The sequence below is a fragment of the Triticum urartu genome, chromosome 3A, assembly GCF_056163025.1.
Source record: "Triticum urartu cultivar PI428250 chromosome 3A, HENAU_Tu73, whole genome shotgun sequence".
NCBI classification, from domain to species: Eukaryota; Viridiplantae; Streptophyta; class Magnoliopsida; order Poales; family Poaceae; genus Triticum; species Triticum urartu.
In genome coordinates, this window is record NC_141875.1 from 414475824 (window position 1) to 414493447 (window position 17624).

General features: G+C 46.1%; 1 protein-coding gene across 1 annotated transcript; it reads left to right on the plus strand.

Annotated features, from left to right (window-relative positions):
- The first annotated feature begins 60 nt into the window (after nt 1-60).
- Nucleotides 61-7260, plus strand: LOC147979900 (uncharacterized). The gene has a single exon (XM_087515386.1). It carries the CDS (start codon nt 6553-6555, stop codon nt 7258-7260), a length of 708 nt encoding a protein of 235 aa, XP_087371512.1. The 5' UTR covers nt 61-6552.
- The last annotated feature ends 10364 nt before the right edge of the window (nt 7261-17624 follow it).

A 17624-nucleotide genomic window follows, 5' to 3' on the forward strand; every position in this document is an offset into this window, starting at 1 on the left:
GCATAGTGCGTCGGAGTACAACGGGGCAGTAGCCTATCAGCTAGACAACAAGGGAGAGAGTGTCATCTCATCGGCTTCTTCCCGGGGCATCCATATCCCTACGTCGCCTTGTCCATCATCTCTCTCTCTCATTCCTCTCCAAATCCAAATTAGGACATCTTTCCCCTGCACCACCACCAGCAAGTGCCCTTGCTCCTTTTCCACCACGGCTCCTCCAAATCGAGTTGCCATTCTCCTTGTGGCTCATTGCCCCTGCTTCTCACAGACGAGAGCCACCCCTCCCACGTCTCTCTCCTCCCCTAGATCCTACTTCACATCATGTGCCCCAGATCCGACCCCCATACCTTATTCCTACCCCACAGGTTGCACAAGCTCGCAATGGCTCCTACCAACCAAGGATCAAGGTCGCCTTGATCCTAGAGAGCGTCGCCAGCATGGCTACCTCGAGGTCAGTATGCTCTTCATGCTAACGTGCTCAAGCCCTAGCGGAGGCTGACGACAATGATGCGTGCGATCCTGCCTCCTCTCCTCATCAGATCAACGATAGTTCCAAGGTCAATGACCACCGGGGCGCACCACTTGGCCTCCGGGGACGATTATCACGTGGTCTGCGCTCTCCCCATCCGTCTCCTCTTCTCTAGAGCGTGGGGTGGATGGATTTGTCCAAGGCCGGCCAAATTCAGTCACAACAACCCCCTACCATTTGCGTCGGCCTTCATGGTGCCAGATGAGCATTAGTCTCCACAGGGTGACCGACAACAGTCTCCACGACACCACGCCCTCCTGGGCCAAATGAGCAGCAGCAAGGCTCCACCAGTCTCCATGTCAAGATCGTCGATGACGAGCGATTGATCTATAGCGCCAAGGAGCCGACGGCGAGGTGGACGGTAGCACGAGGCAGGTATTTACTAATATTTTCCTACCCCCCCCCCCTCTCCGACTTACTCCTCTCTAACAAGTTCTTTCATGTTATTATGTCCCTATTGCCTAGATGTCTGGTTGTTGCATAGAGTTTAGTTAGCAATCACTAATTCACCATATATAACCCTGGGCAATGCATTCACATTCGTGAACGTGAGTGCCGCTGAAAGTGCATGTAGTCCCCATGTGTGATTTTGGTAATTAATGACAATTGTTACAGACTAATGTTTTAGTTAAGATGTATTTGAAGGGAAGTTCCATAGGCAATGCATGAAGCGTATGTGATGAATTGATGAAAGCCATCAAGATAAATATATGCATTGAGGTACATGAAATTGACAATTTTCTTGTTATTAAACAACATCACTTTCATATGGATATGCAAATGCAATTTAATAATGATTGTGTAGCTATTAAATACCCGCAAGAATATATTGAAAGAACTTCTACTGATGTTGAAGGTATTGTTAAACATTGTGATATGATACAATTTCAACTTAAACAAGTGATGAGTGCTCAACAAGATTTATATGCCATATGGTTAATTTTTTTAGGAAATGTGATGCTTATGTTTTTACTAGAGGAGGTGTTTCTACTCAAGAATATCCTGAAGGACATTCTACGAGAGTAGAACAAGATTCTCAAAATATTGATAACCATGTTGCCCGTTCCTCTAGAAAGAAGGAGAAAAGGAAGTCTAAGGCCCTGTTTGGTTCAACTTTTATCGACGGATTCCGCTGCCGAGCAGCAGAATCTGAACCAAAGGGCGAACCCAGCAGAATCCGATTCCAGAAATCCGCTGCCAAAATCCGAACCAAAAACGGAAGCAGCTCAGGATGTGCTTTTCCAAAATCTGATTTCGTTATGGGCCAAAATCTGAAAATGATGTATCAGCTGATTTGCCAAATGACCTACATCTTTTTCACATCAGATTTTTCACAGTTGTTTTTTCACAGCAATTTTTTCATAGCTGCTTTTAGAAATCCACAGCCGAACCAAACAGGGCCTAAACATGTTACACCTGTTAGTGATAGTTCTAGAGAACCTGAAATTGTTGAGAATGAATGCCAAGAGAATCCTAATTATGTTTATATTTCTAATGCCAATACTAAAGGTGGGGAGGAACAAGAACCAATTCAACTTGATGGTAATAATGATGCTATTGAATCTGATAAGTAAAAATAAGTAAAATAGAACCTGATATTGTGCAAGATGTTCCTGTTCTAGCTAAAAACATAGTAAAAGAGATAAGGTAGATACAAAACATGATAATAAAGAGAACCATGAGTCCAAAAACCTATGCATTTTCCTAATTTAGAAACATTACAACCGAGCACTTTCCCAGCCCTCTCAGGCCATTAGCATCCGTAGCCGTCCGATCATAACTCGAGGCGTTTTTTGGCCGTCCGATTGTCCGATAGTCCCACATTCGCTCCCTTCGATCGCTACCAACGAGCGCTCACCTTTGCTGGGCCGCTGCTCTGGTGACATTTTTGGGCCTCTGGTATTAAACTAGGCCTAATGATAAGTAGCAGTCACCTGAGTCTGTTTCACCGTAGAGAGCCCATTACCTGGTTGCTCTGCAAGACCAGAACGACTCGCCGGTCGATGTTGTCGCCTGGGCGAAGAGGGCGATGTGTGGTCGCACAACGCCACAACCTGAGCGAGGTCGTGCAGCTCGGGCCTCCCGGACCGCACGACGATCCAGAAAAAGGCAAAGTGACTGTGCAACTATTTGGTGAATTAGACATGGGGATGAAATTCAGTCGCGGGATTGAAGGAAGCAATCAATCATCAGTTTCTGGAAGCATTTATCATGGTTGAATTGCGCCACTCGTCGGTGGCCATTAATAGAGGTGTGCGTTTCCGTTTTTCCAATCTACATACAAGCTCCTATATATACTTCATCACCGGAACCCTTCTTCCTCCAGTAGCAGAAGCTAAGCACGCATAGTTGTCAGCCGCGTTGCCCACCGCTGGCGTCTTCCTCCTGCTGGCGTCCTCCTGACCCAGCCGACTGTCACTCTCCTTCGCCTACTCGATACCGATGACAGCCGGGGCAGCGAGATCTGTGCGGTGGCGATGATTAGGGAAGTAGAAGGGGCAAGAACTGGACCACCATCCTCACCCAGTGTCTGCGGCCAAGCACCGCAGAAACCGTCGGTCAGGAACAACAAGATGCCACGGTTGTGTCTGCTACCTTTTCTTCAGTGTGGTCTCTACTCCGTTGCCCAATACCTTGGTCACAACCCTTCCACACACCCTTTAATTTCGTAGCTTAATTATTTCATTTAAGTTTGAGGTTGTGGCGTTGACGGCGAGGAATAAGTGGACATGTTCTCTAACCTTCTCATGTAATATCTAGCAATTGCCACTTCAAAGTTTGCCATGTAGACTACCTTTTCCATCACGATGCATTTTGTGAGTACTCTCTCAAATTACAGTTCCGTGGGTGCAGCTTCGGCCATACACTCCAGCCACCAGAGGTCTCCATGATTGATGCTCCCTGATATATCGCTACTTGCATGCCATGGTGTAGAGTATGCAATGTTTTGGAATCAACATATGAAATTGGTTGAACTTTTGATTTGATTGGACTATCCATGCATATATAGGACTATAGTTGAGTAATTGGTCTCCAACTATTCCATGTTCCAGTTGACCTAATACTAAATTTTGTGTTGTTTGTAGTGCTGAATTGTGATTCGAGATTATAAGAATACAACTGATGGAAGATTATGTGTCTTTTGTAATTTCTCACCACTATGAGGCTCCCTTGGGTTAGAGATAATATTAAAGAATAACATTGCTCAATAATGTGAGGTAAGTCAAAGAAAAAGTATTTTTCATGTATGTTCTGGAAAGTGCAACGTCATTTCTTTAGCATCATGACTACATGAAAAATACTTTTAGAGCTTGTCTTCAGGTTCACTACACGTGCCAGATCTCCACTTAGAAATACAGTTGGTGTGTTTCTGGTTTGGAAAACGGATGCTATCTTTCTCTATGCTTTTACACTTGAAACGTCCAGTGGCACGGTGACCATAACGGCCAATGGCGCAACAGCCGAAATGACGGACGGCCTGCATCCTGCGACGGAAACGTCGGAGGCCACCAACGCCATGGTAGCGACGACCATCCTCACGGATCAAGCGGAGAAAGAAGGAAACGAGGCTCGGCATCTCACCGGCAGTGAGTGCTCTTTCCCTCCTTTTCTTTTCTCTTTCGCTCTTCGCTGGTTGTTCTACGTGCTGATAACGTGTTTGAGATTGAAAGTAAAAATCTCTGTCTCGATTGATGCTTACATGCGCTACTTATACCATCTGGAGAGACACGATCGAAGGGAGGCGTCGGTTCCAGAGGGCATGAGCGAGAAGGCGTCTATGCAGGACAAAACGCACGACGGTTTGGGCAAGGGGAGATTTTCCCTACTTACAAATTCTAATTAATTCTAACAAATTGTTCACATTATATTAAATGGATGCGATCAGATTCCATATTTGTGCTAGAGATGGATTTCTGGGCATGAATGAATGCTTATCTTCCTGGAAGAAAAAATTGCACCTATCAGAAATATCAAGTTTCTTCCTGCTCTTCATGAGGTAGATCATTCCCACATTTTGAAAACCTAAATGTAGTACCACTAGCTGGATGTATGATGCTCTTGCACAAATTGGTTTGAATATTTTTCTGGGTCCGCTCATCGATATAGTAGACTGTGATATTTAACTTTCATGTTTTATAATAATTTATGTACAAAATTTAATATCAACTTATTGTCAAAATAGACGGGCGCGGCAACGCGCGCCATCATTGATCTAGTGGACTTTCTAAAACTAGGGATGAAGAACACTTTGCTAAATTTGTTGATTTTCTTAGATCTCTCTACTTGCAAACTCCTTTGCCTAATGATATTGAAGTTCCTCCTTATTACAAGTATATGAAAGTTATTGTCACAAATAAAAGAAAGATTGCAAATGCTAAAATATCTACTATGCTTGCAAATTATTCTTAAGATTCCTAAAAAACTTGGAGATCTAGGGGTACCAAGTATACCATGCACCGTTAATAATACTTATGTTAAGTTTGTTTTATGTGGTTTAGGTGCAGGTGCCTTTTTACTTTTATAAAAGACTTAACTTAGTTAAACTTATACCCACTGATATATCATTGTAATTGGTTGATAAAACGACTATATACCTATATGAATTTGTGAGAATGTGCCTGTTATGGGTTATAATCTTTTGATTTTAACGGACTTTGTTGTACCTGAGAAGCCTGAGGATGACAACCTATCTGTCATCATTGGGAGACCTTTTCTTAGTACTACATGTGCTATTATCGATTGCAACAAAAAGAAGGTTACTTTTCATGTCAATGGGAGCATACGATTTATTTTCCAAAGAAAATAAACAAAAAAATGTTTCTTAAAAGGCTGCAAAAATTATGACCATCACTATTGGAGATTTTGAATTTCCTGATATTCCGGTTAAAAGGGAATATCAAACTATTATGATTGGAACCATACCTATCCAAGTTGAGATAGCATAAGTGTTATTTGAAGCTTGTCGGTTTTGTAAATTATTTGTTAATTAGGACTGATTGCCCTAGTTATCAAATATTGTTTAAAAGTGCAAATATATAAACTTCGAAACCTTCTTACTTTCCCTTAGGGGAATAGGTCTAGTGAGTGTGTTCGTTCACTGGTGGAGGTTGCATCGAGCGAACCATTGCACATCCCCCGCTCTAGTGGGATTTCCATGCGATCCTGAGTTGACCCAACACAACGCACCGAAAAACACATGATAGGCCTAGTTAAGAGCATCTCCACTTCCCCCAACATGGCCCCCAAGGCCCTTTGTTATTGCCAACGCTAAAAACGGCTCATTCGCGTCCCAGAAGTCCAATTTTCACCGGTTAGGCCCGAATTTGGCGCCGGCGAACCCAGGCCGAACCCGGCGCGCTGGGGGGCGCCCAGGGGAGCCCGAGGAAACATTTTTGACGCGAAAGCTCAGTGGACCCGCCGAGTCAGCGACCAGCCGTGTCTCCTCTTCCTCGTCGCCTCGTTTCCCGTGGGGAATCAATGTCAAGGCTGCCGGCGGTCAGCCTTCCATTGATTCCTCACAGGCGGCGCAGTGATGGCGCGGCGACACGGCCCGCCACGCGTACACACATCTGTCGCCCCCTCTCTCATCGGTGGACGCACTATCCTTCGCCCGCAGTCCCTCTGTCGCCACCAACGCCCCCATCTCTTCTCTCTCTGTTCCTGTCTACAGCCACCGCGTCTACAACCACCGATGGGAGAGCGATTCCCCGGCAATGGAGCGGCGGCCAAACGGCTTCGGCTGCCGCCACCTGCATGAGTGAGAGGCCTACCTCCTCCACGAGGCCAACTACCTGACGCTGCCTGACATGCGTGTCCTGGGATGGTGGAGGCTCAGCGCCGGAGGCGTCCCCATCCACCCGCAGCTCGACGCCAACCGCTTCCACGACGAGATCGCGCGCGTTCGGGCCTCCTTGCCAGAGGAGGTGCGGGGCCACCCAGAGTACGCCACCAGCAACCACGCGCACTAGGCGGCGTACTTCCAACGCCGCCACGAGGAGCAGCTCGCCTCCACCAACAATGGGCCGATGAGGGGGCGCCACAACACCGACGGCCGTCGCCTGTGGTGGGGCATCCCCAGGCGCACGCTCCACTTCATCCTTGAGCACCTAGAGGGCGGCAAAGAGCCGCCGCTCGAGTACCCGGTGGCCCCGACCCCGGTCCCCTGCCGGAGCGGCGGCCCTTGGTTGTCGAGGCGCATGGCAGGCGGGTCCTCTTCCTCCCCCTCCTCCCACTCCTCTGGTTTGCCGGCGCTCGCCAACGTCAAGGACGAGCCCGTGGAGACATCGCTCGGGCGGCGCACCCGCGGCGGCGCCCTCGTCATCAACGAGGGCGGCCGTGGCTCCTCTACTCCCTCCTCCCGCATCGTCAAGCTAAAGACAGAGCCGGGGCTCGTAGTTGTGAAGAGCGAGAGCAAGGACATGGCCGCTGCCGGCGAGTCCGCCCTCAAGTCGGCGCGCGAGGACTACGTCCGGCTGGAGATGGAGCGCCAGCGTCGTTCCCTCGAGGAGATCGCCGCTCGGCGCCGCGATCGCGACGAGGGCGGCGTCATCGTCCTCAAGGACAACAACGACGAGGCACCGCCGCCAACCAAAACCGTCCGCCAAGGCAACTCAGGGCAGGGGTGCGGCAAGGACGGCGACAGCATGAAGAAGGAGGAGGAGGACGACGACGGCGACGACTACAGCGCCATGGTAATTTTATGTCTATTCCTAGAGCTAGCATGTCCCCATTAAATGTTATTTATAGCAATGTCCATAGTAGATGAAAAAATGGTGATTCTTATGTCTAAGGCGGACAAATTTGGCACAAGAATAGACTTGTTGGAAAAAGTTTAACACAAGTCCAAAATTACCATATATATCAAAATGGCCATGCTCTAAATAATCAAAATGCCATGCTGCCTAAATTAAAATTGCTATGGTCTACTTATAAAAATGCCATGGTCTAATTATTAAAATTGCCATGCTCAAGAGAAATAAAAATGTCATGCTACCTAAATGAATATGCCATGGTCTACTTAATAAAAATGCCATTGTCTAATTACTAAAATTTCCATGGCCGCTAAAAAATTACCGTAGTATACTTAATAAAAATTGCCATGAACTAAAGAATGAAAATATCATGCTACGTAAATTGAAACTAGCATGGTATACTTAGTAAAAATGCCAAGTAATAAATACTAAAAAGCTAAAGTGCCTATAATACAATTGCACATGGAAAGGCTAGGAAACAAAATGTTCTCTATGAAATATCATGCTCTAAAGAATAAAAAAATTTGAATTTGCATGCTGCTAAGGTAGAAAAATTACATTTTCTGTTAAATGCAAACAGAAAATGACATGATGTTTTTTTGATAGAAAATAAATAAAAATGCCATGACAAAAAAGTTATGTATATTCCATGGCATTTTTATTCAACTTAACATGGCAAATTTTAAAAAATGCCATGTTAAGTTCAATCAAAATGCCATGCAACACACAAGAGAAGTGACATGATATAGTCTTACAAAATTGTCATGGTGTAGTATATTAAAACCAAATTTAGGGAAAATATTTAATTTGTCCTGCTCATTGGAAAAAATGCCATGCAAAGACTTAAGAACGTCACAAAAAACATGGCAATTTAGCCATGCCAACTATGCAAGAACAAATTTTATGTTTATAAGAGCATTTCCATGTCAACGCCAGATTTACGAGGGTACATTGTTTTTTGCCGAAAAGAACTAGAACAAAAATAGATTGTAAAGTTGCCACGTGTAAGCACCGACAAAATGCCATGGTGAGTGCTTAAAACCTGAATTTTCACTACCTATAGTTCAAAATTATGGCATGTTGTAGTCAAAAAAGTCACTAAAAATGCACGAAAAATAGTGTATACTCATACTGAAAATGCCATGTTCAATGAAAAAAATACAATGGCACTATGTTCAATGAGTTGACATGATTATATTTGAGTTTCCATCGCAAACATATCACTTTTACAGGAAAAAATGCCATGTACCCACGACAAAAATTCTGTAAAAATGCCATTGTACTATATGAAACAAGTATATGATGCCCCGCGTATTGCGGCGGAATATGATATTTCAGTAATATTTGGTTGTACGAAAGATCTCGATTAATAATATATGAAAAAACTAAGAATAACTATTATATGTTGTATTGGATTATTATATAGTTGAAAATATTTATTGAATATAGGTAGTACAATCCCATGCATGTTGGGTGCGCCTTGGATGAGGTGACATGTGTGCATGGCTTATGTGTACATGTTGAAATAAATAGAATTTGTCAAAATCAACTAATAATGACAAATAATTCTAATGCATGTTGTTGTAGGCCTTTGATAATGTCGCAATGCGTGCATGTTAAGATACTAAAAGTAATGGGGATGAACTATTTAGGTATATATATGACACTACAATTTGCCATGACAATAAAAATGTTTTTGGTGCACACCACCTTGGCTCAAAAAGTCATTTATACTAAAATCCCCTAGAAAACTGCCATATCATCTTAATTAGTACCGCGTCTTAATCATTTAAGTTGGCACACACACATCCCAATGAATTTGACATTATTTTATGAACTGTATGAAGTAGAAAATCAAATATATATGTGTGGCTAAGAATGCGAAATTCATCTCTAGAATTCAACATGGATGGACTAGGCTCATACCCGCACCATGAGGTCGCTCAAGGTGGGGATGCGGGTGCGCCGATGATTAGCTCGCCTTGAGTTTCCCATCTCCGGAGCTGCTCGCCCTGATGAGGACGAAGACGACCTAATAGACGGTGCATCAGCACAGATTAGCCTACGACACTCTCGTGGAGATGGCGTCATCGGGCGAGGGCCTTCCACAACAACGGAGAAAGCCGCCTCGGCCCCGACAGCGGAGGGGGGGGGGGGGCTTGTCACTGTCCGGGTTTGCCACCAGCATCGTGTGTCACGAACTCATGGAGGTCGAGCATGAAAACGATCGCTGGCATCACTGAGATGCGGCGAGGAGGAGCTTCCCTAGCCGGGCGCAAAATCCGGTGGTGTTCGGCAACACAGGCGTTGGGCACGTCCGCATCGCGGTTGCCGGAATCTTCTCTCTCTGCTATGCTCTGCTCTCACTTTCCGCGGGTCAAACAAGGGGAATGGGGATAGCGAGTACGGGGCACTGGTGTTGAATGGAGTGGGCGCGGTTGCGTTCGCAGCGAGCACGTCTCAGCGAACGTGTTCGACTTTCTCATGTGAAAATCTACAGTGCTTTAGGATTCATGTTTTTTATCCAATGGTTGACAAGGTAGTTCGCGGGGATTTTCTTTTGTTATTTTACCGAGAAAACTATTTCTAAGGGTCCGATCCCTTTCTTTAGAGTCATACATGTACAAAGTGATAAAAATCTTCACCGTCGAAGGGAAGTTGGTCGTTGTACATTCACCTTCGCCTCTACCCCTTTCCCACATCGCTATCCCGATGTCTTGTATTAACTTGATCAAATCAAATAGTACCACAAGCTCAAATTGAATAAAAAAACCCTTGTCCTCCCCTACCCATACCAGAATTAAATCAAATCTTATCAAAACATCAGCTAAACTATACCAGTCTTCCCCTATCCATATGCAAATCAAATCAAATCTTATAAAAACTAGAATATGATTGGTGTAAGATTTATGTCAGACACGATTGATCTTCAACCACTAGAATATGTGACGGTGTCCCGGCCAAGGGGCCTCTCACCATGATGGTTCCCCGCCTGGTGCGTCGGGCCGAGGACCCCTTGTCGGTTCTGTCCCGGGTCATTGTGGGCGGCCCATGGAAGATAACAGGAAGACTCCAGAAGACTTCGCATACCAGACAAGAAGCCGGATTCATGGAGTATTCTACCTCCTCTTACGCAGCCGACTAGGATCCATGTACCCTAGGACCCCTGATATGGTATATAAACCGAGGGGCTAGGCTCCTAGATAGACACGCTGAAATCTCTCGGTACTTTGTACTCTCGATAAACTCCAACGAAATAACACAAAAGCAAGACGTAGCGTTTTATCTACTCTGGAGAGACTGAACCTGGGTAAATCTGGTGTCATTGTTACCATCGCATCAAGTATCCTAGCTTAATATACCCTATCGAGGAATCTGCCAGGTTAGCTCTGCCGATATGTATACCCCCATTGCAATGCTCGCACAATTAGCTAGTATCTAAGCACAAAATGCTGATTGAGAAATAATTAATTATTTGTAATCAACTAAGAAATACTATGACGGGCCAAAGACTGACATGTTTCCCTCTAACATTTTTTGTTCTGAAAACACCTCCACTTAGACAACATATGTCATGTAGGACGGAAAACTAAATTTAGCAATCTCGTGAGCCACCATATTGGCTTGACGCTTAATCCTCAGAAGTTTAAAAATATGGAGAAGCTTAGAAATGCTCAATGCTTCCTTCTTAAGATCAACAAGAGGGGATTTGTCAAGATTTTCATTTGAAAGGAAAGAAGCCACAAACGCATAGTCAGTCTTTAAAATAATAGGCGAGTGAAGAGTGATACCCATATAGAGACCGACAATAGATGCCCTAAGGCATCTCCAACGACAACCCGTAAATCCCCCCCCCCCCCCCCCCGCATCTGACCGTGGACCGGGGAGGGGGGAGCGAGTCCGGGGACACGGATGCGGGAGGCTGCCATCCAACTGTAGTTGCATACATCCGGCCTTTCTCATTTTTTAAGTCCGCGTGATCAAATAGCCGCATACATAGGGCACAGACGTTTAAATAGCCGCATGCAACAGTTGTTCAAATTTTAAAAAGTTTAAATATTACATCCCAACAATGTTTTCCTCTTTAACCGCCCACTGGTGCTCAATCATATCTTTCTTCGGCTGCTCGTGAGTTGGTTGATGCTGAATTTGTTGATGCATTTGAACAAACTCTTCAAACGTGGTCGGATTCTGGTCTGGAAATTGGATAGGATCACCCATGTTCTCAAATTCTAGAGCTACGACAGCATCCTCATCTCATCTTCGACGATCATGTTGTGCATGATCACACAATATGTCATCGCCACCTGCATCATCGTCATCTCATCGGAGTACTCCTCCTCGTCTGGCGAGCCGTCAGACGACTCAACATATTGCTCGTATATGTAGTCCAAATCAGAATCCATTGCTAGGAAGAAGAAGGGAAAACTGTTTTTTAGCTCCGACGATTCATCAAACAGTTGTCGGGCATGGTGAGCATAACAGTAGCGGATGGTACCTGACGGGGCGGTCGGAGGAAAGGGGTTGAACAACGACGGAGGAGAAGCGGGGTGGAGCCCTTCTGAAGGGTTGGAGGTGACGGAGACGTAGAGTTCCAACAGGGTGTAGCGTGGCGACCGGGGTGGTGGAGCGACGACGAAGACAAGAGAGAAACAAGGAAGGAGAGAAAATGGGGAGGATGGAGGCTCGGGGTCCGGAAATGGTTTTGGATGATGTCCGGACTCCCGCAAAGCTCTCCCGCGTTGGATGGCTTCGACGGTCCGGATAGCGCGGTCCGGACTAATGCAGACAGTTTGCGGGTCCGTCTTGAAGATGCCCTAAGCACCACTTCATCTACACTGGAGCATCGTCCAATAAACCTACGACGAGATGACTACGTGACGCGAAGAATTCCTCGCAACGACCCTACACTTGATATATATAAGGCGCACGTGTCATACTGTATATTTGCTTTTACAACAAAACTTTGAAGAACATCTTATTCATAATTACAGAATGTCAACTGTCGGAAAATGCTTCTAAAAAGTTCTAAAATTTGTTTCACGCAATAATTGATAATTGTTGGCCGAAGAATAGACCTTGGAGTGCCTTGCATGTAAATCAATAGACGGCCGAGTATTGTATTGACGGCCGAGTATTGTAAATCAATAGACCCTACACTTGATATATATAAGGCGCGACATCGAGCGCATTAATTACTTGTGTTGGACTTCTTTTTGGATACCCAAACTGCGTGGCTCATCGTTGGAAATCTTATCATTCCTAGTCACCAACAGCGCATCTTGACACACGAGCTACAGACACCTCTCCTACCTGGCATCATTATGGACAAGTCGATGGGTAATGTCGTAATGATCAGCATGTTCTCGATAAGATATGATTTCCCGTTTTTGTAGCTGCGACACCAATGCATATCATCGTGTAACATTTTAACCCGCCATTCCGCATCATCCATGGCGACTTGACTGGGTCAATAGTCAGGTACTATTCGGTATCTTAAGAGCAACTCTAGCAAACCCTTTAAAACATGAAACTGAGTTCGCTTGTTGCTTTGGATATGGGTCAAAAACATTCGCGAAAGAACAGAAACCGAAATTATGCCTCTAAATTTTGAAATTAGGACTTCGCGGAAGAAATAGAATGACTTCATATTTCTTGATCATAATACGTACTTCATACACAGACTAAATTTAACTAATAGCTAGGAGGAGAGGCGGCCACCGCAACCCTACAGCCAAAAATTGGCTCACCGGAGCCATCCGGGTGCGGTGGCGACGCTGCGACGGAGGACTTTAGTCGTCATCGGAGTCGGGGATGAGGTTGATGTACATGTTGTCCCGTGCCTTGGCTTTGCGGTGCCATGCTTCTTGGTTGTCGATGAACTCCTTCTCCTCCGCGAGCCCCTGCTTGAGGAGGATGTCGTCAAGCTCGGTTGCCCGTCGATGGCGCTCCTCCGCCGCCTCTCCTCCCGCGTACTGCGCGTGACGATGGCACGCTCGAAGATGTCCGTCTCCGCCGGGGGGAGGAAGTCCTCCGGCCAGATGACACAACTGCTCGCCCGCACCGGCTCCGCCTCGAACTCCCGCTTTAGCGCGCGGAGGGCCGGGAGCTCCTCCGGCTCCCTTTTCACCGGCATGAGGAGCGGCGTACCACGGGAACTCGACCCCCCCCCCCCCCGGCGGAGGAGCTGCCAGCGGCGGAGGTCGTACTCCTCCGTCTCGTGACGGCGGCAGCTGTAGGCCGCGGTTGGTGTACTTCTTCGCCGTCCGCTATAACACACCGTTGTCGCTCGGGGTCGTCACTATCGTCGGATCCGCGGTCGGAGCTCCACACCCCATGCCACATGGTGGCTTGCGGCGGCGGATTCGACTCACCGGCTGCGAGAAATGGGGGAGGGGATTGGGGAATCGCGACGGCGGAGGGATAGGGTTTCGACCCGTATCGGCGCTGCGAACCCGTAGATATACCACGTGCGGGGGGGGGGGGGCGGTTTGCGGGTCACCGTATTAACTTTTACGGGTCGGAGGACTTTACGGGCTCTGTTTTGGGCAAAAAAACGGTCGAGTCCATATAATCCCCAGAATTTTACAGTTTTGTGCGTTTTAAGGGGTCTACTAGAGTTGCTCTTACATTCTTAAGAAGTTGGTCCCGTTTCTCTTAAAATGTAAAGTGTCCACCTCAACATCCCATCAGCATTCTCTTAGTGACTTACAAATGGACCGGCCACTACATCAGTCCTGCCACTTAAGCATTCATTTAATGGCTAAAGGACCCTCCTTCTCGACCCACAAAAGTGGAAGCGGACCTTCGCTTCCTGGCGTCGGAATCCCTCCTAATAAGCTGGCCGTTCGGTCTTCTGTCCCCTCATCTATCTCTCCCCAACGACACAATCCCCACGCGGCGTAAGACACATTAGAATACACCCCCCTCTAGGGTTTGCGACCATAGTGGGGTAGGACTGGCTGCTACGGCTGCGATGGCAGGAACGCAAGATGATTGATCTGGAGGGGATGGGTGAAACTTCATGCAGAAGGGCTCAACATACTTGAGGGCAAGCCAGAGCCGCAATTCAGCTCTGAAGACTTCTTGATCCTCCTCCCTCCGCGCCTTCCTCCAACCATGCCTACGCTTGGCCCGATTTGACATGATCTGGTGCTGATCTAGGGTTTCTGCCCCTATTAGGAGTACATCCAAGCCACAGTGAGCTGATACGCCCGCTCCTCTCGCTAACACACGCATGTTTATTGTGTGTCCAAATTATCCACTATTTTTTGTGTGTGTGCTAGTGTTGCTGGTTTTCAGGTCCAATGGAAGAAGGCAATATGATTGTGTTTTTTCGTGAATACGCTCTAAGGCATATCATTCCATTGATAGAAGAGGGTAGAATACAGAGTTTGAGTTCCCGTATTTTCATGCATAGAGAGGCGACATTAGGGAAATCCTTGAGCCGGAGAAAGGGGGTTGCTCAACCCCAAATTACATAAGTCAGGCTATAGTAATGATCCTATCAAGTCCCTTTGCGCCAGCCCGAACCCAGCGCTTGGCCTCGACCTTGATCGCGTCTAGTAGCTCGCAGTCGAGGGTTGAATGCCATCGAAGATAATGGCGTTCCTATGCTTCCAGATGGCCCAAGCGCTGATGATGGCGAGCGAGGCAAAACCCTTACAAATGTGGGAAGGGGCCACAATGGTATTGTCCGACCACCAGGCGAAGAACTCCATCGTGCCATCTAGCGGCAAGATCGGTAGTCGGCACCAAGAGAGGACCTCATGCCAGGTGATGCGAGAGAAGATCTAACCAGCCATGATGTGGTGAAGCGTTTCGTCCTCCTAGGAGCACAGTCCACAGGCAGGCGAGTGCTGCAAGCCTGTGCGCGCCAACTGATCAGCGGTCCAACAGCGATTCTGCGAAGCAAGCCATAAAAGAACTTGACATTGAGTGGTGCCCAGCTCCGCGAGATATGCTGCCAAAACGGCGCCGTGGTGGAGCCAAAGAATAGGGCTGAGTAGCAGGAGCTAGCGATGTAGGTGCCCTTTGAAGACCAGCGCCAGGTTAGGGTGTCTAGTGTGGGTGAGAGAGAGACTTGCTAGATGCGACGCCAGAGGTCAATGTGAAGGAAATATGCCCTAGAGGCAATAATAAAGTTGTTATTTTATATTTCCTTATTCATGATAAAGGTTTATTATTCATGCTAGAATTGTATTGATCGGAAACTTAAATACATGTGTGAATACATAAACAAATACCGTGTCCCTAGTAAGCCTCTACTAGACTAGCTCGTTGATCAAAGATGGTGAAGGTTTCCTCAACATAGACATGTGTTGTCATTTGATAATGGGATCACATCATTAGGAGAATGATGTGATGGACAAGACCCACCCGTTAGCTTAGCATATTGATCGTTCAGTTTATTGCTGTTGCTTTCTTAATGTTAAATACATATTACTTCGACTATGAGATTATGCAACTCCCGGATGCCAGAAGAATACCTTGTGTGCTATCAAATGTAACAAAGTAACTGGGTGATCATAAAGATGCTCTACAGGTATCTCCAAAGGTGTTTGTTGAGTTGGCATAGATCAAGATTAGGATTTGTCACTCCGAGTATCGGAAAGGTATCTCTGGGCCCTCTCAGTAATACACAACATAAGAAGCCGTGCAAGCAAAGTGACTAAGAAGTTAGTTGTAGGACGATGTATTACAGAATGCGTAAAGAGACTTGCTGGTAACGAGATTGAACTAGGTATGAAGATACCGACGATCAGATCTCGGGCAAGTAACATACCGATGGACAAAGGGAATTACGTATGTTGTCATAAGGTTCGACCGATAAAGATCTTCGTAGAATATGTAGGAGCCAATATGGGCATCCAGGTTCCACTATTGGTTATTGACCGAAGATGTGTCTCGGTCATATCTACATAGTTCTCGAAATTGTAGGGTCCGCATGTTTAATGTTCGTTGACGATATAGTGTTATATGAGTTATATGGATTTGGTGACCGAATGTTGTTTGTAGTCCCAAATGATATCACGGACATGACGAGGAGCTTCAGAATGGTCTGAAGGTAAAGATTGATATATAGGACGGTGATATTCGGACTCCTGAAGAGTTTCGGAGTGCACCGGGTAGTCATTGGGTCGCCGGAAGGGGTTCCGGACACCCCGGGTAGGTGTATGGGCCTAATGGGCCAAAGGGGGGATAGACCAGCCCAAAAGGGGGCTGGTGCGCCCCTTCCCTGGCCGGCTGACCCTAGGGTAGGAAAGGGGAGGGGTGGCCCCTCCTGCCTTTCCCTCCTCATGTGAGAAAGGAAAGGGGGCGCCACCCTCCCCTGCCTTCTGCTACCTCTTGAGCATGCGTTGGTTTTCCCTTTGAAGAGGAAAGGGTGATGAAGCAAAGTAGCGTAAGTATTTCCCTCAGTTTTTGAGAACCAAGGTATCAATCCAGTAGGAGACAACGCACAAGTCACCTAGTACCTGCACAAATAATCAAGAACCTCGCAACCAACGCGATAAAGGGGTTGTCAATCCCTTCACGATCACTTACGAAAGTGTGATCTGATAGAGATAATAAGATAAATATTTTTGGTATTTTGTTGTATAGATGGGAAAATAAAGATTGCAAAATAGTAAACGAGATGCGATAATAAAAGATATGCAATATGATAAGAAAGAGACCCGGGGGCCATAGGTTTCACTAGTGGCTTCTCTCATGATAGCATGTACTACGGTGGGTGAACATATTACTGCCAAGCAATTGATAGAAAAGTGCATATTTATAAAGATACCTAAGGCAATGATCATGAATATAGGCATCACGTCTGTGCCAAGTAGATCGAAACGATTCTGCATCTACTACTATTACTCCACACATCGACCGCTATCCAGCATGCATCTAGAGTATTAAGTTCATAAGAACAGAGTACCGCTTTAAGTAAGATGACATGATGTAGAGGGATAAACTCAAGTAATATGATATAAACCCCATCTTTTTATCCTCGATGGAAACAATATAACACGTGCCTTGCTGCCCCTGCTGTCACTTGGAAATGACACCGCCAGATTGAACCCAAAGCTAAGCACTTCTCCCATTGCAAGAAAGATCAATCTAGTAGGCCAAACTAAACCGATAATTCAAAGAGGCTTGCAAAGATATCAAATCATGCATATAAGAATTCAGAAAAGAACCAAATAATATTCATAGATAATCAAGTTCATAAACCCATAATTCATCGGATCTTGGCAAACACACCGCAAAAGAGTATTACATCGAATAGATCTCCAAGAATATTGAGGAGAACTTTGTATTGAAGATCAAAGAGAGAGAAGAAGCCATCTAGCTAATAA